Source organism: Petaurus breviceps, unplaced genomic scaffold (genome assembly GCF_028583685.1).
Source record: "Petaurus breviceps papuanus isolate PSGF00001 unplaced genomic scaffold, PetGlider_PUasm1.0 183, whole genome shotgun sequence".
NCBI lineage: Eukaryota > Metazoa > Chordata > Mammalia > Diprotodontia > Petauridae > Petaurus > Petaurus breviceps.
In genome coordinates this window covers 20614996-20631996 of record NW_027185791.1, presented here as the reverse complement: position 1 = coordinate 20631996, position 17001 = coordinate 20614996, and the positions used below count along the sequence as shown (strand labels likewise).

The 17001-nt window shown below is 38.7% G+C and overlaps 1 protein-coding gene across 1 annotated transcript in view; it reads left to right on the top strand.

The window, feature by feature from the left end:
• PTCH1 (patched 1) overlaps window positions 1-17001 on the top strand; it is a 79757-nt gene that overhangs the window by 55426 nt on the left and 7330 nt on the right. Inside the window, exons 16-21 of the mRNA XM_069088000.1 lie at window positions 1326-1468; window positions 4007-4190; window positions 5647-5927; window positions 7837-7974; window positions 12642-12784; window positions 16465-16564. Coding sequence (XP_068944101.1) covers window positions 1326-1468; window positions 4007-4190; window positions 5647-5927; window positions 7837-7974; window positions 12642-12784; window positions 16465-16564 — 989 coding nt within the window. The remainder of the gene's footprint in view (window positions 1-1325; window positions 1469-4006; window positions 4191-5646; window positions 5928-7836; window positions 7975-12641; window positions 12785-16464; window positions 16565-17001) is intronic.

Genomic DNA, 17001 nt, shown 5'->3' with positions numbered 1-17001 from the left:
AGAGAGAGAGAGAGAGAGAGAGAGAGAGAGAGAGAGAGTGTGTTTGTTTCCTGGGCTTTGGAGGTCTACTTGGGAGGTGACTTTGAAGGGAGAGGGGGAAGAGGTGGTACTGGTGAAGAGTCTGTAAATGCCAGTGATCACTCAAACCCTAGGGCTGTGTCACGGGGGGCCATGTTTTCTCTTCCAACACTTCTATCTCTTTACAGCTGTAGCTAAACGATCAGATCTGTAATGATGGTTTTGATTATGGAAGCTCAGCACAGCTGTGTGTGAGGTGGGTTGGTGGGCTCCCTCCCACCCCCACCCCCTCAAGTGTTCCCTTTCCTTGGACATGCGGTTTGTCATCTGTTCTCACAGAGCTTTCTTGTATTGATGGGGCTGTGGCTTCCTGTTCTAAATCGGATCCAAATTTTGTGCTGTGAGGTATTTCCCCTCCACCCACACCCCTGTGCCTTCCCTCCCCTTCCTACACAGACACAGACACACATGCCCCTTCTCGTGTGCACACATGCAAGCACACACGAACACGTACATGCACCCACACCCCTTTTAAGGGTGGCAAAGAGGAAAATAAACAGTTGAGAGTGAATAGGTGTTGGCTGTGATCTTTACATACGCTGGTGGTAGATTCCGCGCCTTAGATTAGCTACACAAGCTGAACAGATGGAACAAATTGACAAAATCGTGTTCACTCACGCTGTGCCCAAGAAGCAGCTGAGTTGCTGTTTGAAGTTGGAAGCTTGAGTCTGGTTTTTTCTCCTCTTTCAGTGGAATTTCTGGTTCTATGAAAGAACCTGTAGCTTGGCACCTTACAGTAGCTAAGAGAATCAATGTGCACGGCGCATCTCTTCTTTCTGGGCTGTTTTTCCTTCACTTAATGTGGTCTGCCAACTTTTTTGTGTGGTGGGAAGCAGAGCACAGGATAAGGTGAGAGTTGGGAGGAGGAGGAAGAGGACATACATATACATACACATATGTACACATGTATGTGCATATTGGGGGCATAGTTGAACTTAAAATCTAATGGATTTCAAGAAAAAGTGCTAAACTTAAACAGATGTTAACAAGTGATTTTTTTGGGGGGTCTCCCAAGGTGTTTGTGGCTTTCAGACTCAAATGTACTCCATTATATTCAGATGAATTCCAATTCATTCACAAAAATGATATCCTTATGAATGTCATCAAACAGAAGCTGGAATGCACATTCAGTATTTTTTTTTAAAAGCTAATTTATTTTCCATCTCATTTTTTGTCCTCTGAAAGAAATGCTAGCTTTGTTTGTTTAGAATTCTAAGACACCGTGCGTGTCTACCTTCTTTCTCTAGGGCTACAGGATGCATTTGACAGTGATTGGGAAAGTGGGAAGATCATGCAGAATAATTATAAAAATGGATCAGATGATGGAGTGCTGGCCTACAAACTCCTCGTGCAAACTGGCAGCCGAGATAAGCCCATTGACATCAGCCAGGTAGGTACTTGTGGGTTTGGGTCAAAACACCTGAGTTCAAATCCTATGTCAGTCACTTAACTAACAGTTTGAGTTTGGACAGATCATTTAATCTCTCTGGGCCTCATTTCCACTGTGTAGAAAAGAGGGGGTTGGACTCAAAGGCCCCTAAATTCTCTTCCAGCTCTAAATCTGCAACGTTTTGAACATTGAGTGAAATGCTCAAGAAAGGATAGTTGTGTATATTTTAAGAGTCTTTGAGGGTCAGTAAAGAAAGAAAACCTTTCATTGTAAGACTGTAGGATTTGTCAGGGGCTTCTAGTCCAACCTATAGCTGAACAGGAATCCCTTCTACGGTATACTATACAAGGGGTCAGACGGCCTCTATTTGAACAACTCTAGTGTAGAGAAAAACCCACTGTCTCTCGCAGCAGCTCATTCCACAGTTCGATAGTTGTAATTATTGGGAAAATTTTCCTCACACCAAGTCTGATTTGCCTCTTTGCAACGTTTATCCATCACTTCTCATCTTGCTAACTGGGGCCCGAAGAGATCAAGAAGGATAAACCCTAGCATCCCAGAATGACATGCTGTGATCCCAGGGAATGAACCCCAGGCCTTAAGAAGAGAAGGTGGAGGGAGTTTTCTGTGCCTGTGAAATCACACTCCATGTCCTATCCCTGCCCCTATCCTATCTTCCTCTGTCAAAATGGGAATAGTAACACTTGCCCTATCTCTCAAGGTCATCATAAGGATAATATGGGAGCTCTTTGAAAAGTCAAAGGCACTAAATAAATATAAATGATCATTGGTGGTTGACTTCTGGTGCTTGGATGTTGTGGTGCTGGCTTATATTTTTCTTGTTATCTAAATCTGAAAAGTAGGTTTATTTGAAAGAATTGGAAGGAAAGGGGAGGAGGGGGGAGAAATAAAAAGTGTTTAATTCGAGACTTGAAGGAATAATCATTTTCATTACTTGACCCCTTTGTGTCACTCTGGCCCAAAGAGTGAAGATACACTGCTCTGTCATGAATAAAGCACAAGGAAAGGCAGGCCTGGAATGTGAGTGGCCAAGCTGTCCACCAAAAAAAAAGTACTATGAGTCACTTTTATGTGGTAACTGTATTATCCCACAGCAAATGCAGCTTATTTTACACTTATACACTCAGATTATAGAATACAATTTTTTATTCATTGAGGTGTGCAACTTTATCTGAGATCTCTTTTCATTTAAAAGGAAAGTACCTTTTTAAAACTTCCACAAGACCCAGTAGAGACTGCCTTCAGTTAGAAAATAGTGATGCTAATGATCTCTGTTCATTGTCTCTTCTTTTTTCCCCTTTTTTTTTGCTTATATTAAAGGTGACAGACTGAGTATATTGTTCAAAGTTATTATGGCATGTAGAATATAGTGCTTTATGGTAACAGGTAGTGTGCTGTCAGGCTTGATAAGACCTTGAGCAGAGATATCTGGACCAAGGGGTTTAAAAAGAGGGCTGTGTTATAAAGAGACATTCAGGTAGCAAGGTTCGGTTTTATGTACCAGGTACACTATGGAACCCATGGCATTGGACCATACCTCCTGATATACAGGAAATTATATTGCGTCTATAGGGGCTGGGAGCTGGAGTACATAATCTTAAAGACAGATTGAAGACATACAGTTGTTGCATATCCTGGGGATTAATTGAATCCAGATCCTTGGATTCTAGTTCCCCCTGGCTCTCTGTCTCCCTTCCTTTCTTTGTCTCTTTTCTCCCACTCTTTCTCTTTTAGCTGTTGTCACTGTTGCTTCTCATTTCATTAAAAGAACGTAGAGCTGGAGTCAGACCAAAATTTAAGATGAAACAAACAAACAACTCAAAATGATTTTCATCTAAGTGAAGTACATAAGTCCGACTTTGGTTGGAGAATGTTCAGCCATCTATAAGTTAAGTCTGGAATATCCAGTCTCCCAGAAACAGGCTTACCCACAGTCAACAGATTATTGCAGCACACTCTTCTACTTTCTTGGCGTTGGGCATTTTCTGAATACACAGGTCATAGGAGGCAAGTGTTAGCAAAATTTATACAGATGTTGTTTTATTTTTATAGCTCTCCTCCATTTACTGGGTGGCATTTCCTTCAGTGTTAACAACAGAGGTTAACTGCACACAGACGTGTATAGGGATTCTTGCCAGGTTTTTTTTTTTCCTCCTTTAAATATGTTTTTCCAGCTTGGTCATTTTCCCCCTTGGCTGCAGACAGTCTTTTAGCATTCAGGTTTAATTGGTTCAGTTTATTCTAGAACCATCTGCAGAGTTATATGTGTGTTGTAAACAATCTTCACATATTATGATGTACTTAAAAAAAAAAAGAAATCAAATGTGTTCCAGTGAAATTTTCTGCACTTTTAAACAGTGGGTATTCTATGCTTGGTTGTGAATGCTGGTGTAAACCTTGGTTCTATTCTCTCTAGAAATGAACATATTTATCTTTTTTTTCTTTTTTTTTTTTAACTATTAAGACCTTAAAAGCCAAACCCAATTGTGAAAGACTTCTGTTTCTCCCATTTTGCAGTTGACTAAACAGCGTCTGGTGGATGCAGATGGTATCATTAACCCAAATGCTTTCTATATCTACCTGACGGCTTGGGTCAGCAACGACCCAGTTGCATATGCTGCCTCTCAGGCCAACATTCGACCTCACCGTCCTGAATGGGTTCATGACAAAGCCGACTACATGCCAGACACAAGACTGAGAAGTGAGTGACGCTTTATTTAATGGTCTTACAGTGTATATAGGTGTTTAGCCTTTTCTTCCAGGCCCAGTAACTTTCTGGACCAGTTGACACTGTACAGGTCTCAGAGGTGTAAACAGAACAATATGTTTCTTTTACTTTAAAGCTTGGGAGACAAATGCAGATGTATAATGGAACATAGAGTTGTGCTGAGGCCAGGTTCTATCACTTTGAGAAATTAGAGTATATAATCTTACTTTAGTTTGAACTCTGAAACTTGCATTTGTCATTTCTTTTCAGTGCCCCTTGTTCACTGCAAAAAAATAAAAGTAGCCTCCAGATTGAATGATATTCCGCCTCTGCAAAATTTTGTCACTGGGAATTACACGCTTTCTCTAACCTTGTCAACTTTGGTGTGGAAGAATTGTTGCCAAGTTAGGTCATTTCCATAAGCCACCAAACACCTGTATTTTGTCAGAGTTGTTTATATTAATACAAAGAGGTTTGTTTATACAAAAGTCTTCTTTTATAATACCTCAAAAACCACAATTTTAAAGGTGATCCTGTATGGTGTAGCTTGCATTTACATTGGAGTTACTGAGAGACACATACTTTGGTTGCTGGATTGGAGAAGCAAAGAGTGAGACAGGGAGATTGGTTCTCCTGAAAATGTGATTGGATAGCAAGCCAGTTGTTTGACTGTATCAGAACCATACAGCCTTGTGGCAGTCAGCCAAGTCTTGTCTTAATGAAAATTTATAGTTGAGATTATAATAGGGCAAATCATGTTTAGCAAGTCAACTGAATGACCCTGAAGGGTCTGGAACACACAACGGCAGAAACTAAATGCTTATTGTGTAAGGATTTTTTTTCCTGTTGCCATAGACTTAGCATTACATTAAAAAAGAAGCATGGAAGATGTCAGTTTCTTAGATAACTAAAAGATCAAATCCTACATTTGTTTTCAATGAAGCATCATTTTAATAGTATGTATGTCTATAAAATGTTTGAATAGAACTAGGTTTGAAATGAATATTTTCACCCAAGTGATGATTTAGCAAATATTTTGCTTCATAATCAATTCTCAGATGGTTTGGGACTTTTACAAGGAATGTTCATTCCTGATAAATGAAATTCACAGGTTTGGATTTTTTTTTAACTTTCAAACTAAGCATCAAAAATACAAAGAATATAAAGACATCAGTGTAGTCTTCCTAAGTAATAGTGTCCAAATGAATTTGTGGATCCCATTTTCTATAAAATACTATTTTTTGTTACCATTATAGAGATTGGTTTTTTTGGTACAAAATTATCAGTAATCCTTTCCCCTCTTGGAAATGACTCTGGCATGCCAAAAATGGGAATTTGTCACATTTTTCAAACTCATTCATAATCGCATTTATTTTTGCTTAAATGTTTCAAAAATCACTCCTCTCCCCAGTTACCATTTCTTTACCTGTTACTATTTCTTTCTCTCTAGTCCCCCCAGCAGAGCCCATCGAATATGCTCAGTTTCCTTTCTACCTCAATGGGTTACGTGATACTTCAGACTTTGTAGAAGCTATTGAGAAAGTGAGAACAATTTGCAATAATTACACAAGCCTGGGAGTCTCCAGCTACCCAAATGGATACCCATTTCTATTCTGGGAGCAGTACATCGGCCTTCGGCACTGGCTTCTCTTGTCCATTAGTGTGGTCTTGGCCTGCACGTTTCTGGTGTGCGCAGTCTTCCTTCTGAACCCCTGGACGGCAGGGATCATTGTAAGTTTATTATAAGGGTCTTTGTTGAAGTCAAATTCCTTTCAGCATAGCTCTTGCTGCAGTCGGAAAGGTTTTGTTTATGTCTGGGCCTCTGGTGGAGTGTGTATATTGCATCATCCATGATATATTTATTCTACTTGAGGCAGTAAAGTTCATGGTAAAGGTACAGCTTTAAGAGCTTTAATCTTATGGACCTACTAATATGACTTTAAAATTTCCTTATAAAGATAGGAGAGTTTTTCCAGCCTTTCTCATTATAGCACACAGAACCAACCATGAACATTTATTTAAAAAACACAAAAGCATAACTTTAAAATTCTGGTTTTAATCTAAAAATTTGCTCTCATAAAATAATTTTCCATATTTCAATGAGCACAGTCCTGTATTTGCTATTTATACTTTTTAGAGGAAAATTAGAATAGTTAGGATATCAATTTGCAAAAAGAAGAGAGGTTTTATTTTTGCCTCTAAACAAAAGGAATGGTAAAATTACATATATATATATATATGTATATGTAACCTATTAATTCATCTGTTCTACAAAATATACTTCAAGATCTGAAGTAAACTAATGTGAACTGAATAATGGCATGGTCATGTTTAAATTCCATAAACTATTGCAGAGTTTATAAAATACCCAAAATAGAGAAACATAGAACAGTTACTGGTTTCCAGTTCTGTAAGTCTATACAACAGGTATGGGAAAAGGTAAATGTTTAGTCTAGAATGTTTTCATAGTTCTTAATCAAACAATTTATATTGTCCATCTTTCATTAGCTTATAAAAAACTTTTATTGTACTAACCCTCTCTCCCCTCCTCTGCCACCCCCCCATCTATAGGAAAAAAGGAAGAAAATGTCCTTCATCTCTTCCACTTGTAAAAAAAAATTAGATTTTGTACCCTATCTGCTTATACTTGCCCAAGAAACTCTGCATTCTAATCCACTGGAGTTTCCTCCCAGATTTCCCTACTGGTTTTTTTTCCAAAGATATAAGCAAAAAGGGAAAGCTTCTCCTTAGATTTAACTCTTTGCTTTGTACACTTCTAGTCTCTCCAAGTTTCTTCAAAGTCAAGAGGCGCTCTGTAACCCGACACTCATCAACTGAATATAGCGTTCACTTTCTTCCAGCTTTTAAACTTACTGCCAGGTCATCTTCATTTAGTCCATAGACTTCCCAATCAAAAATAAAATCACTTTTACTTCAAAGTGTTTTATGTTTCCTTTCCCACCCTATTGCTATTAGAAACAGAGTCAAGACCCATCTCTTCTTCCCCTCAAAAAACAACCCCTTCCCCAAACTTGTAAAGTTCCTATTCAGCTATAAGTTGAAGGGTAATTTCTAACAGAGATAATCAAGGCAAAACAATATATTACTATTTAATTATTATTGAAAGCATAATAGGGAATTGGTGTTCAATGTGACAGGTTATTGGTGTCATTTTGATTAAAGACTTCTGATAGTCATGGTTGTATAGGTCAGAGAAATCTGAAAAAAATGGCTAGAACACCAAATACTGTACATCCTCCAATCCCCTTGCAAATGTTAAGAAGTCTGTACTTGCCCATATCATTGGGAGGCATGTAATAGCCTTTTCAGAAGTAGGAATTTAAAATTTGGTGACCAAATTTAGAGGAAATCTGTTCCTTTGGTTCAGTTAGAACCCAGAACCAATAGATTCACACAGCTGGATCTAGTATAACGCTCTCACTTAAAAAAAAATGAGAAATGTGGCCCAAAGAAATTAAGCTACTTGCCCAAAATAGTTTGGGGGCAGGGATTTGAAACCCACTTCTTTTTTCCATTGTTTTTATCTTGAGCTCCAGTAAGATCCTCTTATCATCAACATGATTTGTTGCTTTCATAGTAAAAGAGCCGTGTGTTAATAACCATATGTGCTTTCTTAAAGGTGATGGTCCTGGCACTAATGACAGTGGAGCTTTTTGGCATGATGGGGCTGATTGGAATCAAGCTGAGCGCTGTACCTGTGGTTATCTTGATTGCTTCTGTTGGCATAGGGGTGGAATTTACTGTTCATGTTGCCTTGGTAAGTAAAATGAACAGACTGGATCTGTTTGTTGAACAGTGATGGTGGCACAGTAGGCAAGAGTACTGAACTTGGAGGCCTGATTTTTCAAATCCTGATTCAGATATTTGCTGACAAGTGGGCAATTCACATAATCTCGTTCAGCCTCAGTTTCCTTATCTGTAAAGTGGAGATCATAATAGCACCGGCTTCACAGGGTCATGCGGATCAAATGAGATAACATCTTTGCAAACTTTAAAATGTTATATAAATGTTAGTTGTTGTTATCATTATCATAAGAGAGATGGGACAGTGGATAAAATGCTGGACCAGGAGTCAGAAAGACCTGAGTTCAAGTACAGCCTTAGATGCTTACTATATGTAAGACCCTGAACAAGTCACTCAACCTCTTTCTGCCTCAATTTCTGAAAAATGGAGATAATGGTATCATCTACCTCCCAGGTTTATTGTGGCGATCAAATGAGACAATATCTGTATAGCACTTTGCAAACCTTAAAAGTGCCATATTATTATTATTAGATTATCATCTTCATTGTCTTGAGAGCTAGCTCTTAGTCTCTAAAAAATTCTTGGCAGTATAAGAGAAAATGCCCTGTAGTCATGTACTACAAAATGGACCTTTGCAAAACTGAGTGGTAACAAATCCTTCTTCCTTTTGAGAAGAAGAAAGAGATAGGAAAGGGGAAAATAAATAGGAATCAGCGACAACATGAACTAGACTTTTGGCCTATTTGTTAAAAAAAATTTATGAGGCATTTAAATAGACATGAAGAGGTGCTATTTTACATTGGACACCTATCTGATGCCTAGTATTTTATAGCATCGCTATAAGCATTGAATTTACTGACCTATTTCTTAGAATAAGTGTATATAGTTTTCATTGTGTGTGTATATTTTTATGAGTAGTCAAAGAACAAGCATTTCTTAAACGTCTCCCCTATGCCTGACTCTTTCTGGAGGCTAGTAACGCAAAGGACAAAGATGAAACAGTCTCTTCCTTCAAGAAGCTTAGATTCAGTAGGAGAAACAGCATGTGGGTATAGAAGTATATTTAAAAGATCAAGAATTCAGTTTAACCAGGCCTTTATTAAGCACCTCCTACCTCATGAAAGACGCTGTCCTAGGTGCTAGAAAGTCAAGGAAGAGCGAAGATAAAATGGGGGTTAGTTCCAACTTGTTGTGCCTATACCAGGGCTGATGGAGTCACATATGGCCCCAGTGGCACTTGGGTAGAATCCTTGGGGTAATGATCCCTGGATAGACAAGCAAAGAACCACATCCCAGACTTATCCATACTCCCTTTTCTACCCAAACCTGTTTTTCCCTCACCAATCCAGAAATTCATTCAAGCTTGGAAATAAGGAGCCAATATTGTGTTTTGGGGTGATTTTTTTCCCCTTTGTTATCTCTTGAGGGGTACAACTGTTAACATCCGTGAATGAAACTCAAGCTTAGAAGGCTTTCCCTCATATAAGAGGGAAATGAGGGTTCTAAATAAACATTTGTTAAAAGAATGAATAAGTGAGTGATTAAAGAAGTAATGTATAGAGCTACATTAACTACTACTGGGAAAACCTGGGATCTGGCCTAAAGTTATGAAGGGTCACATACCCATATTTAGTGGCAAATGTTTTCTTATTTTATTTATTTCTGTCAAATACAGCATTTTCTTTACATTTTTCATAGCTAATCCTCTCCAATTCAACCACATGGCATATATATTTTTCTTCCTATACTGTTTTTGTTTCATGGTTCTTCCACTGATACAGAGCCATTGCAAAATTATATCACTTTTGTCTACACTTTTTAGTTTTGATAATTCACCTGGAGTTCCACATTTAGCTGCCCTCCGAGATCTGTAATGATATAAATCTTAGAATGCAATGATCTCTGCTGAAATTGATCTCCATGATTGTCGACCTACTAATCATCTCCTCCCACCCTTCCTAGACCAGCCTTACTTTTGAAGGGAGCAGAGCTTCAGAGGGAGGAGAAAGGGATGTGACTGTAGGAAAGGGACAGATGGAGAGATCCGTACTAGGAAGCACATTCCATCACTCAGTGGTCACAAGTTTTATGTTTTAGAAGAAACCTGTAGCTCCCCACCAGTCCTCTCATTACTGCAGTTCATTTAGTGGAACTTAAAAAAAAAGCATAAGTGTTAAAGTAGAACAATGTGTGAGAGGGGTTTCTCTTGGGAGGGGAGGTGTGTGGCAAGTTAAAAAACAGGAAGAAAAAACTACAAATATAAATTGGACTTATTAGCCTCCAACTTAAAAACACATAATATTTTGGTAAAAAACAGTTAAGAATCTGCAAGTCCATTTTCAACCCAATGCAGATTAGAACTTCTTTTCTTTTCTTTTTTTTCTTTTTTTGAGCTGGAATTGAAAACAAAGGCCTCCAAGAACAGATTTTACAATGGAACTAGAGTGGTGCTGCTGGTTCATGCATTCACTATATAGTATGAACAACACTGGTGTTGTATAAACAAAGTAGGGAATGCCTGCAGTGTTGATACAAGATTTCATTACTTTCATTTAAAGAGTTTCATGATTCACTTGTGAGCAAGCTTTACTCAGTCACTAGTGACCCTTTTACTATTTATAGTTCAATTTCTAAAAATCAACAGTGCCCCCATTGTATCTGAGATATTCTTTAAACACACTTTCATGTCCTCGATGTGTTAGCTCATTTAAAGCAGCCTGGAGTGATAGTGGAGGAGAGTTTCCAAAACTTTGCCAATCTTCTTCCACAAAAGACTTTAAGAAAATGTTAAGCAACCATCAGTCTTCTGTGACTTAATAGGACCCAGCTCATAAATAGAAAAGATAAATTTGATACTCCTTAAAGATCCTTGGATCCCAGGTAATGTTCAAGTACATGTGTAACCTGGTCCCTACTTTCTTGGAACTAGTATGCCAAGAAAAGCAGATTAATAACATCCCCAACCACTGTATTATAACTAAAAGTAGATTCAACTTAGATATAGCGCCCCTTATGATAAAAAGTGTGTAAATAATTGCTCCTGGACGTCTGGATGTCCATTTATTTGCTTAGCTGTTGAGTGGAAATAAGACTAATGACACCAGTTTGAGGAACTGTGGTTCCTTGATTTTTAAGAGTGTCAAGGCACCAAAAAAGTTTGAAAATGGCTGCTTTCTGTCATCACAAAAAAACTTATCCTTTTTTTGAGCCAGTGATTTGATTGCTAATATTTTATCCCAGACACATCATTTCCTTTTTTGAAAGTAAAATCCATCTCTACCAAAAATATTTGCAATAGCCCCAAAATGGAAATAACATACTGTATATCCACTAATTGGAGAAGCTGAATAAATTATGGCATATCCATGCAGTATAATATCACAGCACCATAAAAACATGAAACATATGAAGAAAGATGGAAAGACCCATATGAGGTGAGGTTCAGTTTAGTCAGCAGAACCATAATTGTAGACAGATTATTTTAACTTTTTTTAAAAAGAGCCTCTGAGGGGTGGCTAGGTGGTGCAGTGCTGAAGTCAGGAGGACCTGAGTTCAAATACGACCTCAGACACTTAACACACACGCAAAAAAAAACTAGGCATGTGACCTTGGGCAAGTCACTTAACCCCAATTGCCCTACCTTCCCTCTTGAAAAAATAAATTAATTAATTAAAAAAATTTTTAAAAGAGCCTCCAAAAACAAAAAGAAGGCACAAAAATAAAGCCAAAGGTAGGGACTTGATACAGGCCTATAAGGGGACACAAAACAAGATTGCCTTATTTGCTTATTTCTTTGTTCATTTGGATATATATATATATACCAAGGGCTAGCAACATCTTAAAAAGAAGTATACCAGGTTTCTGGCCCCCTTTTTTTCTGGCTCCTCTGGACAGTAACTCACAAAAAGGGAAGAAGCGTTTCTCAGTCAACTCTTCTGGCTAGTTTGGTGGCTTTTCATTTTGGGCCGGGGGGGTTGGGAGAAGAAATCAGTTTTAAAATATTCCTAGACTGTGCTCTCAAACCAGCAATCCCACATATAAACCTATATAGAGTTTTCATTTAATGCCAAGAGAGTGCTGGGTACAGGAGAGAGATATGTACAGAGACAGAAGTATGACCACATTTTTTGTATGTGAAGGTCTTCATTTATAAATGTGTGTAGCCCTAATCGTATTTATATAGCAGCTTGGGAATGTGAGTGTTACACATGCATTAAATTTGACAAGGTAAAAATATCTTTTTACCTTTCCACCATTCTCAACAAGGATCTCTGCCACGATGCCAGTTGGGAGAATTAACCAAAATGCCATAGTTTTCATACCTGATATATTTCAAAGTAAATGGAATGCTTCAAGGAGGAAACGAAGTTTCTTGGCTATTATTTTCTTTGGGGTTTGGTAAATGCACTGTATTTATGGTCCATTTTCACCAAAAATTCCAATTGATATCAGTGCGTACTATGTCCAGCTATCAGGCCTTTTTGTTTTTAGGCCTAGAGTCTAATTAAGCTACATGGGAGAAACTACGGTAACTCGAGAGCAGGAGCCGAATCATTGGGGGAAGCAAATCGCAGGGGCAAACCTTTGAACCCTTAGGATGAAGTTGCGAATTTTGTTGTGTTAAACTTGGCGATCTAATGATTTGGGGCTTTGGGCTTTTTGTTTGTATCATGTTCCAGGCCTTCCTTACTGCTATTGGAGATAAGAATCGCAGGGCTGTGCTTGCACTGGAGCACATGTTCGCCCCCGTTCTGGATGGGGCTGTGTCCACTCTGCTAGGGGTCCTCATGCTTGCGGGCTCTGAGTTTGATTTCATCGTCAGGTGAGCGTTTGGATGCCTCCCGCCGGGGTGGGGGAGGGCTCTCACGGCGTGCTCATTTGGACGGGCTCTTGCACATTACAGATTTCTATGACAATTATGTTATTTGCTCATTTTATCCTGCTCATGTTGTACAAACATTTCTTCAGTAGGACGGTGCTTCCTTTCTACTTTGAGAAGCACACAGATTCAGAATCGTGTCTTGTGGAACTCGCAGCATATCGAGGGAGTCACAAATGAAAGGTGTGCCCAGAAGTGGCTTCGGATAACAGGAGGCCTCTATAAATGTGTGTTTTCAAATAGAATGAGTCGCACTGTTTCCGCTGCTATCCATCAGATTCATGTACCATAAAGCACTATCAAAGGCCCACAGCTCGATGCTTATGCTCACCAAGTAGGACCATTAGTGGGCACAAGAAGCGAGATGCATTTGCATATATGTTTCATATTAGGCAAGAAGTGATGGATGGGGTGGTGTGGCATACAGAGGGCCAACCTCGGGGTGCAGAATACCGGAGTTTCAGCCCACTTGACACATCAGTCACCAGGTACCACCTGCATCCCAGGCGCAGAGGATGCAAATAAAAGCAACGAGACAACTAGCTTCTGGTCTGGGCAAATCCCTTGACATCTCAGGGAGCCAGGCAACCCCTTGAAACTCTTTATACATTATAGATGAGTCAGCCCATTAGCACAGGTGGAAGAAGCTTTTACCCAAAAATCACATGTCTAGGGAGAATAAAGATGATAGGAAAAGAAAGAGATGGTGGTATACCTCAGAGGCTGAATGTGATTGCCATCTGATAGTCTCTGGAACACCAGATATTTACAAATACCTGAAATCATCACCCTCTTTTCCTTACTTATCTAAGATAGTTTTGCCCAGATCAAGTTCACATCTAAATCCTGTTGAAAGTTGAGAAGCATTAACATACAACTTGATATAAAATTTGGAAAGCCAAGTCTTAAGACTCCTCTTCTCAGAACTAAAGGCAAGCTGTTTCTGGTGAATTTAATTAAGACTGTGACCTTTTGAAAATAATTTGGAGGTGGAGTGAAATGGATTTTTTCCTGGTCTCTAAACAACATGGGCATTTCTGCAAAATGGCTTATCTTAGAAGCAACACTGATTCTTTGTGGAGGCATTAGACCTAAACTAATTAATGAATAATTAGAGAATATCCTAGAATTGAGATTGTGGTAGGGCAAAACCAAATCCACAACAAAATATTCTTTCTTCTTTTTTTTAAATAGGCTGTTCAGACAGCCTTAATCTTGGAGGGATGATCTAAATAGGCCTTCGTAGTTTTTTGTTGTTGATGGTCATTTTAGAAAAAAAAAAAACTAGAGTTTTATCTGAAATTTTGGCCCCAGCTCTTTTTTTGAGGATTTAGGAAAATGACATCCTAAACCATTTGTGTAGATTTTTTTTTAATTTTTTTTTTTAAGTAAAAGATCAGGGCATCTCATAACCTCATGAGATTCCTGCCTGGAGTGGAATCTCCATTCCCTGTGTATTTTTATTATTCATTATAATAGATTATGATATTCCTGATAATCTAGTTTGTTGACAAACTATTCAGTGATCAACTTGCCACTTTCTAATAGAAATTTGACATTCATTAAGTTAAACAGGGAGAAGTTCAGGGCAGTTAGGTGGCCCAGTGAGTAGAGCGCCGGCCCTGGAGCCAGGAGGACCTGAGTTCAGATCTGGCCTCAGACACTTAACACACACACACACACACACACACACACACACACACGCCATGTGACCTTGGGCAAGTTACTTAACCCCAACTGCCCTCCAAAAAAGCAAATAAATAAATAAATAAAAATTTAAAATTTAAAAAAAAACAGGGAGAAGTTCTGTGGTCTCAATTTGACTTTCATTCCTCCTTTGGCTTCTTGTTTTGTAGAATTTTTGTTTCTCATTTTCATGTCTGAATAGCCAGATGGAAAGCAAATATTGAACACTTCTCAATTATATCTTACTTTCTCTCCAAGGAGCCTTAAATGGTCTCAGAAGGAGTCTAGCACTAATCATTCCACTTTGTTGAGGGAAGGGCACCAAGAGGTTAAATAGTGACTTTACCTCCTCTCACACAACATAGGCAAGGAACAGAATGTTGGAAGCCAGAATTCCAGATCTCTGATCCAATGCCTGACAGCCCATTCCCTTCCAGAGATACCAGGGTTCCTGTTTCAGGGACTCAGGGGAACTCGAGTCTTCCAGAAATGGATGGATTAGCCTGATAAAGTCCTCACTGAAGTTGAATAAATGTGCAGACATTGTATACACTAAGCAGTCAGAAATATAATCAGCCTGTTTATTCTTCTGTTAGACAGATGAGATGCAAATGTTTTAATGCCTGTTGTTGATATATGTCCCAGTCTAAAGTTCTAGCAGTTTACATTAGTGGAAGACATTGATTCGTTCATTTTTACTAATGTAGCTTAAACATTCCAAGTGTTTACAGTACTGAGGTATTTGCATTTTTATAGGAACGCTTTTATTTTTTTTTTCAATCCAACATGGAAACATATATAGACATGGTAAAGCTCAGCGCCTGTTCAGTTTTATGACCAGGAGAGCCCCCTTCTTCTCCCTGACACCCTAACGTTACCCTTCCCCCTCCAGCCCACTTCCATCAAAAGTGCCCTATTCTGAGCCCTAGAAATCATTAGTTACAAAAATGCACCCTCCAGTTCAGTCTGAACTCTCCAGCTGTGCCCAATACCAGTTCGTGAGACTTTCCTTTTACTGACAGGTTTACCTTGGTATTCATGAAGGATCCCAGACCTTAGCCCTCAATGGTGGGAAAGGACAGCCACTTGTGCACTTTCCTCTTCTTCCATAATGCTTCAGCCTTTATGTTTGAATTGGCTGATGGAAAACAAGAGTATTCAGAGATGCTAAATTGTTCAACAAAAGATTAGCCTGCAATGCAGCTCTGCTATTGTGGAGGGCTGTGATTCAGCACAATGCTGAGCTCCCCACAGAATGGGCAGCATTTTCTTTGCAGAGAGCTGGTTCCTGTGTTCTAAAAAGGTTGCAATTTGAGCTATTTGGTAAAACTGGAACTCACAGAATTCTAGGCACAAAGTTGTGATTAATGAACGGCAAGGGAAAGCCTTACCTGATACACTAGAGATTTAATTAGAGATTCTGCTAGAAGATGCAGAAGCATTTCACAGTGGATTAGCTGCTGGGAGAACGAGGCTTCTTTTCCTCCTGGGCTAAATTGTTTAAATTCTACACCCTTCACTTCATTTGTTTGCTTCTGCTGGGTTTTCACTAATGGGGGCCCCTTTTCATTGTATTTGTGCTTTCAATCTGTTCAGCCATTCAGTTCACATTCCATATTTCTGTGTTTGTGTAACACATTCATAAATAACATTACATGCCACGAGATTTCTGCAAATTAACAAACTAATGTGCGGTTTTTTTTTTCTGTTACCAACTAACTCTTGGGTTTGTGGAATATAGCCCCCAAAAGCTGTTAAGGTTAAAAAAAACTTTCACTAAATCTGAGCTGTATTTTTATCTTGCCTTTTTTTTTTTTTGGTATTTAATGGCTTCTCCATTTCATCGAAAAAAACATATTACAAATGTTCTGTGTTCTGCAGGAAATTTTTCTGTATTTGTCATTTGTACATTTCTCTTTCCCTTTTTTATCTTCTAGGTATTTCTTTGCAGTTCTGGCAATCTTAACAATCTTGGGTGTTCTGAATGGATTGGTATTACTTCCCGTACTTCTGTCATTCTTTGGACCCTATCCTGAGGTCAGTAATTACACTTAGCATAGTGTACGATTCATTGACTGACAATGTTATTTTTTCCTGGTGTCACTCTTAATTTAGATACTTTATCTACATTTGTTGGTGATTTGCTTTAAAAAAGCATTTCTGTAATTGTGACTTTTTTGTTCTCAGTGGCATACAAAGGATGTCTTAGGATGTTGTGGTTTTGCTTTTAAATCTACTCATTGACAATTTAAATCTCACTGACTTGGATATGCTAATATAGTTCAGATAACTCTAAAAAGTGTAAGTCTCCCTTTTAGATCTACTTAAAAGCAGTGGGGCAAGGTTTTTGTCCCCCCCCCGAAATGTAGATAGTTCAGAATCTCATCTTATTTCTCCTCATTTTGCCTTATATTTGCTTCAGTAGATGAGAGAGAGAGAGAGAGAGAGAGAGAGAGAGAGAGAGAGAGAGAGAG